The sequence below is a fragment of the Cuculus canorus genome, chromosome 10, assembly GCF_017976375.1.
Source record: "Cuculus canorus isolate bCucCan1 chromosome 10, bCucCan1.pri, whole genome shotgun sequence".
Taxonomy (NCBI): domain Eukaryota; kingdom Metazoa; phylum Chordata; class Aves; order Cuculiformes; family Cuculidae; genus Cuculus; species Cuculus canorus.
Genome location: NC_071410.1, coordinates 1,397,552 through 1,412,349, shown reverse-complemented (window position 1 = coordinate 1,412,349; position 14,798 = coordinate 1,397,552). Strand labels below are relative to the sequence as shown.

General features: G+C 47.5%; 2 protein-coding genes across 5 annotated transcripts in view; both read right to left on the bottom strand.

Annotated features, from left to right (window-relative positions):
- Positions 1-14,798, bottom strand: part of ARR3 (arrestin 3) — a 349,343-nt gene that overhangs the window by 74,572 nt on the left and 259,973 nt on the right. The window lies entirely within an intron of this gene.
- Positions 1-14,798, bottom strand: part of EDA (ectodysplasin A) — a 78,007-nt gene that overhangs the window by 10,968 nt on the left and 52,241 nt on the right. For all 4 annotated transcript variants that reach the window (XM_054076025.1, XM_054076026.1, XM_054076022.1 and 1 more), the window contains exon 3: positions 3,005-3,034. In XM_054076025.1, the coding sequence (XP_053932000.1) occupies positions 3,005-3,034 (30 nt within the window). The remainder of the gene's footprint in view (positions 1-3,004; positions 3,035-14,798) is intronic.

The window sequence follows — 14,798 nt, the reverse complement described above, 5'->3', positions numbered from 1 at the left end:
GATTGGGGATGGCTTGTTGCTGGTTGGAGGGCAGGAACACAGAGGAGCACCTGGCTGGCTGGAGTCGGGGTCCTGCAGCTCTCCACCATGAGGACAACGCTGCTGGCAGGGCCGAAGCCGGACACCGCCTTGCAGGCTCCTCCCAGTGTATCTAATTAGATTTAAACGAGGCACGAGGACCAAGAGGTGAAGGCTCAGATGGTCTATGCTCCAGGTCTCTGGCTGCAGCCCTGGCCTGGCCACCCTGCTCTCGGCATGCAGTTGGGAGGTCCCACGGCCCCCAACGGCAACGTGCCCGAGAGCTGGCCAACCTCAGGATGCTCCCTTTGACCAACGGTGCGTTGCAATGCGGTGCTGTGAAAGCTGGAGTATTCAGAGGCGAGAGGAGCTGCTCTGCAGTTTCTGCTCTCCATTTTTTGATGGAATTGCTCACCATCGCTTCTACCTGCTGTACACGTATGTGACAGCACATCATCCCATGGCTTGGACTCCTATCTGAGGGCGAGCGGTGCCTCCAGAGGGCAGTTCAGAGCTGAAGCAGCGCAGAGCGGAACCTCAGCTCCTCTCCAGCGGGTGATGAAGTGGAATGCTTCCATGCCTTTGGGGCTTTGGATGGAGGGGTAAGGGAAAGACCAGTCCAATCGGGAGGATAGAAGCCCTGAGGAATTTCCATGATCCTCAAACACATCTCATCATTCCTTCCAGGGAAGAGAAGCTGCACAACCGTGTAAGCAAAGACTCAGGCACACACAGAGCGGCTGAAATCCCACCTGCAGGGAAAGCCTGACCCGTGCTCTCCTGATGTTCCAGATCTCTGATAGAAATTATGTTCTTTTGATGTAGTTTTTAAAATGCAACTTTGGAACAGCCTTTATGCCAAAGAGCTTTATTAACTCAGCAAAATTGTCTCAATTGCTGAAACAAAGGCCACTCTAGGATGGAATTAAACACTTTTTTAGGTGACAGCAGCAGTTAGGATATGAAATAATGGATACTGGAATGGGTTCTGAGCACATTTGTGTAGTAGTTTCTCTACTAAATATCCATCTTTGCCACAGAACAGAACTGTAAGGAAAACCCCATCTATTTTAGGTAGCAGAGAGGTGGGAATCTCCAAATGGCCACCTGGAAGCAGGACAACTGTGCAGTTCAGTTTCAATGTGCAGAAAATGAAGTTAAAGTAAGCACGAGTGATTAAAGTAATGCTGGCATCCTACAACTACATAGGCTACGGGCAGAAATCGTTCGCAGCAGTATTTCTGACCAGATCAACAGCTGTGTCTTCAAGTCTGAGCTGGCGACATGCCAGCCTTCCTCGAATCCAGTGATTCTCCTCCTCCTCGGGTTAATGACATGGTTTGGAACTTGTCATCTTGCACCAAACCCCTTACCCGTTTCCCCTAACGCACGCTGACTAAATTCTCACTCCCATCCTCTCGAACCTCAGCCATCTCAAGGAAGGAAAAGGCGCAGCGAGTTGGGAATCCTGCTGCTGTCACTCTCAACTTTCCGTCCCATGAGGGATACACGTTACAGCTGGTTTAACTGCCTCAGAAATCTGGTTTGCTACTAAATAAGCTGCCAGTTTGGCAGTCAAACAATTGCACATAACGCCAACGCCACACAGGGACACTTATTTTCTGTGCATTCCTGCTCTTTCAAGCAATTTCAGCTACTTTTCTGCATTGATGGAATCACACACACAGAATCGCAGAATGCCAGGCTGGAAGAGACCTCAAGAATCATCTGGTCCAACCTTCCTTGGCAAAAGCACAGTCTAGACAAGATAGCCCAGCATCCCGTCCAGCTGAACCTTCAAAGAGGCCACTGCTGGGGCATCCTCCACTGCCATGGAGAGATTATTCCAATGGCTGATTGTTCACATTGGGAATATTTTTCCTCTTGTGTCCAATCCGAATCTCCCCAGGAGTAACCTGTGCCCATTACCCCTTGATTTTTCCATGACACTCCTTGTAAGAAGGGAGTCACCATCGTCTCTGTGGCCACCCTTTAATTACTGGGACATGGTGATAAGGTCTTCTCTAAGCCTTCTTTTCTCAAGACTGAACAAACCCAGTTCTCTCAGCCTTTCCTCGTATAGCAGGCTTCACAGCCCTTTGATCAGCTTTTGGTCCTTCTCTAGACCATCTCCAGCCTATCCACATCCTTCTTGTATCACAGAGACCAAGCTGAACACAGCCTTCCAGGTGAGGTCTGACAAGCGCTGGAACCTCACTTCTGAAAGTCACGATGTGGAAAACAGATATTCAGTAAGAATAAAGCTCTCAGTTCATCTTGTGACCAAGGGGACCCCAGCTCTCCAGGGAGGGTCCCAGCGTGCCAAGTCTCCGTCTCTACCCACGTGCACTAGGCACTATAAACTCAAAGCAGGGAGAACCAGGAAGGTTTCCTTAATCACCGTTCGCGTGCTGGTTCCACAACAGTTCACCAAACAATACAGTTTAATTTTAAATAAAATTAAATGTGACAATACCATAAAATTAAACTATTTTATACAGCGCTCCAGCTGTATGTAATACAGCTCCACGCCATCCCCTGCTACTGCCGAAACGCTGCGAACACCGCAGCCATCACTTACGATTAGCGTGACCGATTTAACACTGGTTTAGGGGCTTGGGGTTTTGTTAGGACAAACTTGTCAAGCATAAAACGTTACGCTGCTTTTCAGGGTAAATTTATCCTAATTTTCTAACTGTGGGTTGTCTCAACCCCTCAGTCATAAATGTGGAGTTTGTATCCCAGGATTAACAGCGATGGGATGTGCGATTACGGAGCACTGATGTGCGATTACAGGAGCACATCACACAGGTCCTGCAGTCCTGCCATGGGAGCAGCTGGGTCGTGGGACCATGCACCACCTTAATCCCTGCCCTTCCCGGAGGGGAGAACCGGCCATTGCGTTCTCCTTCACGCTGGCTAGAGAGAATTCACAGCCAGGCAGCACAGGCACAGAAAGGAAAATGAGATTAAAACTCAAACTTACCCTTTTTCTTGTTTTTCACTGAACTTGGACCTATAAAGGAAAAGAAGAAAACTCGTGAAATTCAGTGATCATCACATTGTAGAAAATCCCCACCGCCAACACCACTCACTGACCCAGAGAGGGAACAGAACTGGCAACAAAACCAGAAAGCTGAAGGAGCAGAGTTTTCTGCTGTGAAGCTATAACGCCTTTACTGGCACCCAGATCTGCTTTACCCTCCCTCAAACCAGCAACCCATGGCTGATACAACGCCAGCAAGCGCCTTTTGGTGGGCACCTCTCCCCATAACTGCAAAGACGAGTTAAACCACCTCCTCTGGCCAACAGCAAAGCACAAAAAGCCCTGAGGGTGCTTGTCCTCAGCGGCTGAACACGAGCCAGCAGTGGCCCAGGTGGCCAATGGCATCCTGGCTTCGATCAGCCCTGGTGTGGTCAGCAGGAGCAGGGACGGGATTGTTCCCCTGGACTCAGCACTGGTGAGGCCACACCTCAAATCCTGGGTTCAGTTTCAGGCCACTCACTCCAAGAAGGACATTTTGGGGCTGGAGCGCGTCTGATGAAAGGGAACGGAGCTGGGGAAGGGGCTGCACAACAAGGGTTGCAGAGAGTGGCTGAGGGCCCTGGGGCTGTTTAGCCTGGAGAAAAGGAGGCTGAGAGGAGACCTCATCGCTCTCTGCAGCTCCCAGAAAGTAGGCTGGGGCAAGGTGGGTGCCGGGCTCTTCTCCCAAGTAACAAGTGATAGGATGAAAGGAAATGGCCTCAACTTGTGCCAGGGGAGGTTTAGATTAGACATCTGGAAAAATTTCTTTACTGAAAGGGTGGTGAAGCCCTGGCAGAGGCTGCTCAGGGCAGTGGTGCAGTCGCCATCCCTGGAGGGGTTCAAAAGTGTGTGGCCGTGGCACTTCAGGACATGGTGCAGTCATCACGGTGGGGTTGGACTGGATGAGCTTAGAGGGCTTTTCCAACCTTAATGACGCTGTGATTCTATGAATACTCCTCAGAGCTTTGTCCAGAGATCTGCCACACAGATCCCCTGAAGATGCTGATGGGAGCACAGCTTGTCAAAATTCAGAGAGCAGAACCCCCAAGATTCAACAGAAACCACATAAAACCACGACCCCTACGCAGCAGATTATTTTCCAAGTGGACAAGGGGTGCATTTGTGGTCTATGGAGCCATAGGTGAACTTTCTCTGCTAGCTTGAAAATGCCAAGCTTAACATTTAAAGCTGACACATTTCACTTCCCGATGAGGACAAGTCAGAAGAAAGTTAGCGTGACTCAGCTCTCAGCCGAGAGCAGCAACCCAAATACTTGTGAGCCAAATTGTTTGAAGATAATAAAGTACTAAAAAAAGCCCCAAAAGCAAAAGATTAGTATGAACTGGGTTATTCAAACAATGGGAATATAGCTTCTCTCGCAAGAGCTGAGAATATTTATAGTGAGGCTGAGAAACTACATGACTTTTCAAGCACAAGCTGAAGCATGAAATGTGTTCCATTGCTTCCTCAAAAATTCATCAGGGATGGGAATGATCTGCAAAAATCCCCAAATATTGCCTCACTGCTCATCAGTGAAATCCCTCTAAAATCTGAATTTAAACACACATCGAAGATTGCAGTCACCTTTAACCGAGATACGCTTATAATGAATGGAAGGTAATGAGGTTGCTTTGAGTCAGTGCTGGTAGAGAAACACAAATGACCAATTAGTATAGAAATGCCGCGTTCCCGTGGCTAAAGGGAAAAATAAAAATACCCAGCAACATTACCAATGCTTTTTCAACAGGAATATTAATTTGCCAACATTATACTACGATTTACATTACACAGGTTGCCCAGAGCAGTGGTGGGGTTCAAAGCCAGGTTGGATGGGGCTTGGAGCCCCTGATCCAGTGGGAGGTGTCCCTGCCCATGGCAGGGGGTTGGAACTGGATGGGCTTTGAAGTCCTTTCCAACCCAACCCAATGATTCTATACTTTTGGGTCATGGGACAATTATGGCATTACCTAATTTATTATTTTGCCTAATTTACTACTTTTTACTAATCCATACGTTCACACGTAGATAGGACAACACATCGGCTCCTAACAATGCCAGTCCCAGCCTCTTGCCAGGGAGCAACACTGAAGCCAACCAGCAGGTCCACCAGCAGATGAACTGCAAAACCATTCACATTTGGCAAATGCCAACTCCTCTTCTTGCATTTCCTGAGCCCCCGTGATGCTGAATGAGCCGCGATCGTGCCAGCCATCTCCACCAGCCCTCGTTTTCGCCACCAGCTAGTTAATAATATTTTCAGTGCAGAGAAAAAAAATTGTCTGGGGGACATAATTTAAAAAAACAAACCCAACCCAGCAAGCAAAACGCGAGGGCTGTGTCTGTGTCTCTGCAGACCTCAGAGTCACGAGAGTTTATTTCATGTTATATATATCACACCATTAGCGCTATAACCAGAGTGAAAGTACAAATAGCTGCGGCAAGCCAAACACATTTGAGATGGATGGAACCAATTAGCTTCAAAGATGAATGGGAGGAATGAGAACCACATGCGATGTCAATGTTCGCAGTCTATATTACAACACACGCATCTGTTCCAGGCACGGCAGAGAGAGATGTTACGGCTGTGCAAGTGAATCTTTCGACAAACACAAAAATACTTCTGACATGAAAAAAACCCAATATTATTAACCTTGGGAGCTTCTGAGCCGCTGGGGTTTGCATCTGTTTGTCTCCCAATAGGAGGAGGTGGATAATTTAATCGTAGCAGGGAGCCCTAAGGTTCATCTGATACACCGGAAAATGGAATGTTCCTCATTTTTTCTCAAAATGGTACACTTGTCAGATTTTTCTCGATTGAGTCTAAACTGGTAATGGTCTCTTAGCGACCTTAGAGGAGCTTCCAGTACTGAAAGGGGCTCCAGAAAAGCTGGGGAGGGACATTTTATAAGGGCATGGAGTGATAGGATGAGGGAGAATAGCTTTAAATTGGAAGGGGAAAGATTTAGATTAGACGTTGGGAGAAATTCTTCCCATCCCTGGAGGGGTTCAAGGCCAGGTTGGATGGGGCTTGGAGCCCCTGATCCAGTGGGAGGTGTCCCTGCCCATGGCAGGGGGTGGAACTGGATGGGCTTTGAGGTTCCATCCAACCCAAACCATTCTACGATTCTATGATTCTGATTGTGACATCACCTCTGTTCCTCGTGAATTCCTTAACGTATCCAGTATAAACTTGCTAGAGATCAAGCCCGTGGTCTTGACTGCTGGTATTCAACATGACAGCTACACAAGCATTGCTATTTTTCTCCATATGTGCTTGCGCTTGACTTCTGTCCTTCTTCCTACCAAGCTCACCTATCTCTCACCTCCTTCCCGCATGCTGTCTGCTTATGTTTGAGGTCAAACCAGAGCCCAGACCTAAGGAAATCCACCCCCTTCTACATTTCCCCTCTTTCATCTGAAATTAAATTTATGCTTAGTCTCTAATCCGTCCTCGAAGGAGCTGTCAGCTCTATTCAACCCTTCATTTGAGCTTTGCTTTGCAGAGGAAGGGAGGTTGACAAGAGCTGTTAATGCAGAAGAGGACTGGGGTGTCAGAGAGGACGGGCTGGACAGCTGTGAAGGATACAGTAATAAGCACAGGATGAGATTCAGTCATACAAATTGCATAGTCCTATAAATTATATAAGCATAGAGAGCAATAAAGCTTTCTGCTGGATGATGGGGCTCCTCAGATGGAGCTCTGGGGGACACAGCCTGCTGTCACCCAGCCAGGAAAGGCAGAACTGCAATCCTAAAACAAAGCAGTGAAAATCCATCTCGCGGACATGGGGCAATGCTGGTGCCACCCAGGAGGTGGGGCTGAAAATCCCGGGAGCAACGCAGTCCGTCCACTCATCCACATCCAGATGAACTTAAATGAGGACAATTTCACAGAAGGGCTCCTGGGCAGGTCAGGAAGCCGTCAAGCACTTCTCTCCTCATTGGCTGTCAATGCCAGGAAGGGGATGAGGGCACCACTGGGAAAGACTACAGCGATGGGCATGGAGGGGTAAGACCTGTTGGGGCTTAAAGCACAGCGCTGGCATGTCCTCACCCACGTGAGTTGCTCCCCAAGACCATTAAGTTGGGAATAAGAAGGCTTCTAACATCCAGAAGGAGTAGGACACGTTAGGAAGAGGTCTTCTGGCTCACAGTGAGCCCTCTGACATCACAGGTCACTGCTTAAAAGGCCCTCAAAAGTTCATCAGTGCCTTTGGGAAGCGGTGAGGTTATTTTTTGCCATAGCTACTAAGGTACGAAGCAGGCTGCTACCCTGACTTGAGACCTCTAAGCCAGCTACCTGATCTACTCCTAAAATTTATACTTTCTTTCCACTGGATTTCCTGCAGGAAAAGCCCACCGGCTGCCGCTGTAATAACCGGCCAGCTCTGTCATCTGCCAGACGAGCTCCTCATCACAGGACAGAACTTCTCCAGCAAAGGTGTTCGAGTAGCAACACTGTGTGCTGGGCTTTTGAAGACCCTGGCTTTGAATGGCACGTGAGACCTAGACTTCTCCAAAAGCTTATTTTCCACATCTGTTGGGAGATTAAAAAGGGATAATAGCAGAAAAGGAGGGAACAGAAAGCCAGCAAGAGCAGCAAACTTTGAGAGAAGCGTACAAGCAGGAAAAGACAGCTCTATATGACAACAAGACAAGGCTAAGAACAGCCACTCTGGAAGCCTGCTCTGGGCACCTGCAAAGAGAAGGCTCCAAGCAATGCCAGTTACTTCCAACACTATGGCCACGGGCTTTAGGGATGACCCAGTTGAGATGCAAGCTGCTCACTTAAGAAAATAATTGCAATCGATGAGGTTTTTGTTGTATAAAACCATAGCTGTGGCCCAACAAGCAGCAGAAGACATCTTAACTGTGGTTCAGGGAGCAGGTTCTCGCCCCCAACTCCTGCAGCCCCAGCATCTGCCGGATCATTTCTAAGGACTTCAGAAAAAAAGCCAGATGGTGATGCAACTCGAGGATATTACATATGACATGTTTTCTCTTATAAAGATTAATAGAGTTTACTTTTCCCCCCCTTGATTTTTCTTTCTGCACGCTACACGCTGCTGTGATTTACTATAAATACAGAAATATCCAAAACTTCTTTAGGACATATGCTGATATAAATAGTTCATTAAAAAACCCCTGCGTTCCCTTATTGGTTGTGTGTGTGGATTAACAAGAAGTAGTTTAAATTCCTGCAAAACAGTTCAAACTGGTTTTACTGATGGCAACAGAACTTTGTAATCACGCTTATTTATGTAAAACCCATCAAAGGTTGACCACTACAGAAAGCGGTCAAACAAAGGATCGGTACCCAGGAAGGCTGCTGAGGTATCTCAAATTCACAGTTGCCAAGAGCAGAACAAAGTCAACAAAGGCCACCACCACTCTAGCAGCATCCACATCCAATTCAGAACAAAGACATCTTCTGATGTCTTCAAGGTGTTCAACCAGTTTCAGGAAGGCACGGTGCAGGAGTCACCGTCCTCTACAGCCTGTGCCAACCTTTTGGCTGTAGCAAACCTATTGGCTTTCACTGCTTGCCCCTAGGATTATGAGAGGCGGCTGAGGGACCCAAAGAAAAGGGGGTTGAGGGGAGATCTTATCACTATCTACAAATTCCTGAAAGGAGGTTGGAGCGATTTGGGTGCTGGTCTCTTCTCCCAAGTGACAGGCGATAGGATGAGAGGGAATGGCCTCAAGCTGCACCAGGGGAGGTTCAGACTGGACATCAGGAAAAATTTCTTCACCAAAAGGGTTCTCAGGCTCTGGCAGAGGCTGCCCAGGGAGGTGGTGGAGTCCCCATCCCTGGAGTGGTTTAAAAGAGGGGTAGATGAGGTGCTCAGGGATATGTCTTAGTAGGGGACAGGTACAGTTGGACTTGAAGATCTCAAAGGTCTTTTCCAACTAAACAATTCTATGATTCTATGATTATTAAAGCTCCCTTGCCTATTTGCCTAGCACTATGTCACCATGCTATAACACCAATCTGCTTACTTAAGCGTGACTCTGCTTTGGGGAATGTGTAAGGCTGGATAATACAACCGAGCCATCTCCATATTGTCATCATCGCTTTGCCTCTGAGAGATAAGAGGGTGGAGGTACCGAGAACTCATCCTCATCCCAGGTTACAAACAGAATCAGAGATAAAATCTGGATGATTAATGAGACATCAGCTTCTTCCAGAAACGCCACATTGCTTCTCACTCATGCATAACATAAGCATAAGGTGACCCGATATTATCAAGTCCACAGCTACTTTCAAGATGAACATCTAATTTTGAAGATGAAAACAGAAGCAGGGTGCTCTGCAAGTCTTATCTAACATGCACGTTTCCAAAACTATATTGTCTTTGTGCACTAAAAAAAGAACATGCAGCTTTTTCTTTGAAGTATGAGCTTCTGGCTGTAGTTGGAAGAAGAATATTAGGTTTAATGATCACTATTGTCAACAGCTATGGAAATTTGTGTAAAGTATTTTTCCACCCCCTGCTAACCATCTGGTTTAACAAAGAGACCACTTGCTAAATCTCAGACAAAGCTCTGAATACTGCCCAAATCCACCAGTAACTTCTGGAGAATAGATAGCTAACAGGATCTGAAATGAGCTCCTGGACATTAGCTGGGATACCATTATTGATGGAGGAGAAACTGATGCCGAGCACGACAACCAGGCTCTGCAGTCCAGCAGATGAGGGTCACGGGACTCAAGTCGTGTGAACTGCTCAACTCATCTGTCACAGAAAGCTCTGACCACCAAGTACCCTCCAGCTGTGAAAGATTCCACCTCTCCAAGAAGGAAGTTCTCTGCCACTTGGGGCTTCCTAACAAAAGAGGGGCAAAGCAGCTATTAAAGTGTTACTGTTCTTGACCCATATCTGAGAATTAAATGGTCCTTTCAACTTTCACAGACATGAATACCAGAAGGAACCGTTATGAGGACCAGGTATTAAAGAAGTCCTACCTGTTAAGGCTCCCATCAATCTCTGTGTCTCTATTTGACTAAAGGTGGAGGTGGTGGAATGAAAAGCTCAAGTGTTCCTTGAGATTTCAAGCGATGAGGAATCTTCTGCCTTCTTTGATGTAAGTTGTTCCAATGAATAAGATCAAAGAACTCCATCTTAGTCAAACCTCCAAAACTCAGGTTGCAGAACTGGTGTACTGATATTGGCTTCATTCACACAGGGATGAGATACGTAAGGTTTCGCAAATATCTTTAAATGCGGTATTATTAATGCCAGACTACAGTGGAGTTGGGGAAAGAAGGATGTTAGCTCCCAAACACATGCTTAATCTAGAACACGTGGGTTTGGGGGAGGTTTGGAACCAATCTGTTTTCAACATTTTCAGGAAATTTGGTCTATCCAGATGAAAGCTTCTTGGACCTTGCTGAAGTATCAAGGATACAAATACTGAAACACGATCAATTTTTTCTCCTTCCCTGAAAAAGAAAGTGCTTCTTTGCCAGTTCCAGGGTATTTCCACAAAAAAAAGAGTAGGAGTGGGTGGCTGCAGGCAGGGCAGAATGAAGTTCATCAGTTCCAGTGTCTGACAAACCTTAGACTGGATCTCAGGGAGAAATGCTTTGCTGTGAGGGTGGGGAGGCCCTGGTCCAGGGTGCCCAGAGCAGCGGTGGCTGTCCCATCCCTGGAGGGGTTCCAGGCCAGGTTGGATGGAGCTCTGAGCAACCTGATCCAGTGGGAGGTGTTGCTGCCCATGGCAGAGGGTGGAAATGAATGGGCTTTGAGGTCCCTTCCAACCCAAACCATTCCATCTTTCTATGATTTTTCCCTCAACCACCACCATTGCTTCTCTTTCTGCTTTTGTTTCAATTTTGTTTTAAACACTTCAAAAATCATGTATGAACACAGCCACCCTTAATCCTCTTTTTCTGGTTACATCTTAAATGATGGCATCCCATAAAACAGCATTCCCTCCTTGTCCTTCATCTAATGCACCTTCCTTCCACAGCAACACCAAGAGCCACGCCTGGAGGACCTCCCAGCCTGCTGCTCTGACTTCACCCCACTTAAACTCTGTGCACAGCAGAAACACTAAGCCCTACACATGAGGAATCTTTGCTGAGTGGTAGCCCTGTCATGTTCTGGAGTCATAGGCTGCTAAGCCCCCAAGACTGCCCTTGAGCCAATTTATAGCTGACACTTCTTCTGATACCCCACCCCTGTGCTGAATTAAACCGGCTAATGCACAAAGCCAGTCTCCTCCAGTCCAAGAGATCAAGAAGAGTTTGCAGCTCATCTTGTACTCTTTTGAGGCACTCCCTTGGCTACATCCAATTTTTGAGGTTATTCTTCATGTCTCCATATGTCTCCAGGGGAAGTGTTCCACACTGAGGTCTCCCCTTCTGGGACACTTTTGGGACACTATGCTTCTTGGCCGGAGGGTCTGAGAAGAGCTTGGGCATCAACACCAAAGGCTGAGAATCATTTCTCTTGTGGTGAGTTAAGCATGAGAGATGCCTTCTGTCGCCTCACTGCTCTTCTCCTCTGAGCAATCAATCAAAGGGCAAGCCTACAGTCATGTGTCATCCAGATGATCAGATGGTGCTCCTGGAGCTCCACGGATCAGTAGCCTACTCCATCTCTATTCCTCTGATCCCGTACAACAGACCCCAGATCAAGTCTGTCAGTCTAAAAACAAACAGAGAAGTCACAGCTCATCCTTACCCCATCTCTCGAGTCCCTGGCGTGACACTAGATGCCAGAGAGCCACAATCTCTCTTCCTTAGACAGCTTCAGATGATGCAGGATCTCATCACATAACAGGTTCTTTTAGTTGTTGCCAATGTTTTTTTTCTCCTGCCAATGCTCAGAGAGATTCTTGGTTTGAAAAACGAAAAGCAAGACTTTTCTCACCAGGGAGTAACTTGGTCAAGCTCATAAAGAATGGAAGGATGATTAAATGCAAAAATACAGAGCTACTGACCAACAGAGACAGTAGGTTGTGACGTGCCTTATACTGAGCCTTAAGTGTATTAAAAGAAAAAGAAGTCTTTAGTTGCTGCAGTTCAAGATGATCAGAACTGCAGGGGCAGTGAGCCCAAGGGACAGGCCTAAGAGAACAGCAGTCCACAACTAGTCCAGGAAAAGGCACCTTCTTGAGCAATCACCTCTGCCTGAGCCGGGGAAGGGGCAGGAGTACTACGAATGCGGTTGCTCTGATGCATTTACCAGTTTTTCCACCTTAAAAAGGAAGGTGCAACTCATAAGTTATCAGCTGCTCTTTGAAGGGACCTGTGCTGGAGCACGGAGAGACCCAGCAGCCTTGCATACTTTTCACTAAGGGTTTTTGGCACAAGGAACAATATCGGTGCGGGGTCATGGAAGATACAGGCTGGAACAGCAACTGTCCTTTAAAAGTCTGTCACCTCTGGATGGAGGTGACAGGGCTGGATCTGGTTATCTCCTGGGGTTCCTTCCCTCCAACCTCCTCCCAGTATGGAAAGGGGCTCCAGGAAAGCTGGGCAGGGGCTCTTGGCCAGGGAGTGCAGGGACAGGACAAGGGGGAACAGTTTCTAACTGAAGGAGGGGAGATGGAGATGAGATCTTGGGAAGAAATGTTTTGCTGTGAGGTTGGGGAGGCCCTGGCCCAGGGTGCCCAGAGCAGGGGTGGCTGCCCCATCCCTGGAGGGGTTCCAGGCCAGGTTGGATGGGGCTTGGAGCCCCTGATCCAGTGGGAGGTGTCCCTGCCCATGGCAGGGGGTGGGACTGGATGGGCTTTGAGGTCCCTTCCAGCTCAAACCACTTCACAATTCTATGATTCTATGTTACTACACAACCTCAGCTCTGCTTCTCCAATAGCCAGAGCTCTGCTGATAGTCACCACTCACTGCCTTCTCGATATGGCATAGGTATCCTACTGCAACAGGATTTTCCATTCCTCTATACGAGAAAGAACAACCAGTTGATTTATGTCCTCAATCCCATTTGGATTTGAGCTCTGTGACAAGGTACCAGGACAAGCTCCTGGTACCATGAGGCTTAAAAACATCCTAAAGGAAAAGTACTCAGTGCCCACTAAGTAGGTGCGAGCACACCACAGTGCAGATGTGTTCATGAACAAAGACAAAACCCTGCTCCCAATTACCTACAGAGCCACTGCTGCTGGAAAAATGATACTGTACTGCCTTCTCAAAAACACAGAAACCCAATCAGGCATAAATCTCCACCCTTCGTAACTCCGCTCCCACAGAACCCGCCCCAGCCAAGTTCCTGGGGTTCCCACCAGAACCTGTAGCCATCATCCTTCATTTTCCGCACTCTCACTGGCCAGGGAAGAAGAAAATGATGTGCCTTTTGTTTTCCTTCAGGCGTTTAGGTTGGATTCCAAACGCTGAATCTTTACAGCAGAGCTGACAAATAACATTACTATTTCAGATTCAAGTATCTCAAGGCTTTTTTTGGCTTGCTGGCTGGACTCACAAGGCGTATTTTCTATATACCACTGCGCCTCAGTGCTTACTTTATCAATACCACATATTCGAATCCAGCAATTTAAAGCGTAGTATTACAGCTGTGTTTTTATTTTGTTTGTTTTATTCGGTTGTTGCTTAACACAAAACATTCTGACATTTTAAGTCATATCCCACTAAGATAAACAACTAACATATGTCATGAATTCCAGTAGAAATGATTCCCAAGTGGTGCTACAGCAAGGTTTTAACTAAGCATACAAAAGGCTCTCTTAAACTGTTTGCTGGATGTTTCCAATGCACTCGTCCCCACCACAGCTCTCCATAAGGAATCGAGGGCAGGTGGGAGGAAATCTCTTCGACTATCTCATCCCTGCAGAACATCACATGTTTTTCTTCTTCCTGTATGTAATTCTGCCTCATTGGATTGAGAATCATAGAATGATGGAATGGTTTGGGCTGGAAGGGACCTCAAAGCCCACCCAGTCCCACCCCTGCCATGGGCAGGGACACCTCCCACTGGATCAGGGGCTCCAAGCCCCATCCAACCTGGCCTGGAACCCCTCCAGGGATGGGGCAGCCCCCACTGCTCTGGGCACCCTGGGCCAGGGCCTCCCCACCCTCAGTGTGAAGAATTTCTTCCCTATGTCTGATCTAAATATTCCCCCTTCCAATTTAAAGCCATTGCCCCTCATCCATGCCCTTGTAAAAAGTCCCCCCCAGCTTTCCTGGCAACTGCCGTGCCTCACTCGCAACTTCTTCATAGAACCATAGAATGGTTTGGGTTGGAAAGGATCTTAAAGATCACCCAGCGTGATGTTTTTCAGCTTTGTGTAACAGTTACTTTTATGGCTAATTCATGTACCTGGTCTGCTATAACTGAAAAGACTGTTAATGAGTGCCCAGATTGGCCACAACTGAAGACAACTTCACAATTCCCACCGCCAGAGCAGCAGCTCTGGGTGTGGCTGTTCAGTCCTGCCCCACAGACAGAAAAATAAGCTTATTCAGCCCTAGATTTGCAGGAGGCAGATACTCCATGGCTGCTGCAGCAGGACCCTGAGCCCAGACTGCTGTACTGGCCCTTCAGAAAGGTCTACGTGCTCCAGCTCAGCACTGGCTCCTCAGCTTTTGTGCTACAGCTGATCTGCAATCAGATGGGCTTGGAGCATGTGCTAAGCACAATACTCCGTGGATGTGGCCAGAGAACCAGTTATTCACAGAAATCAAAGCTCAGCTGCAAATCCTTCGGTAGGAGAGACAAAAGAGCCTCTCACACTGTGGGAAAGGAATCACCAGCTCCGAGCTGAGTTCAGCATT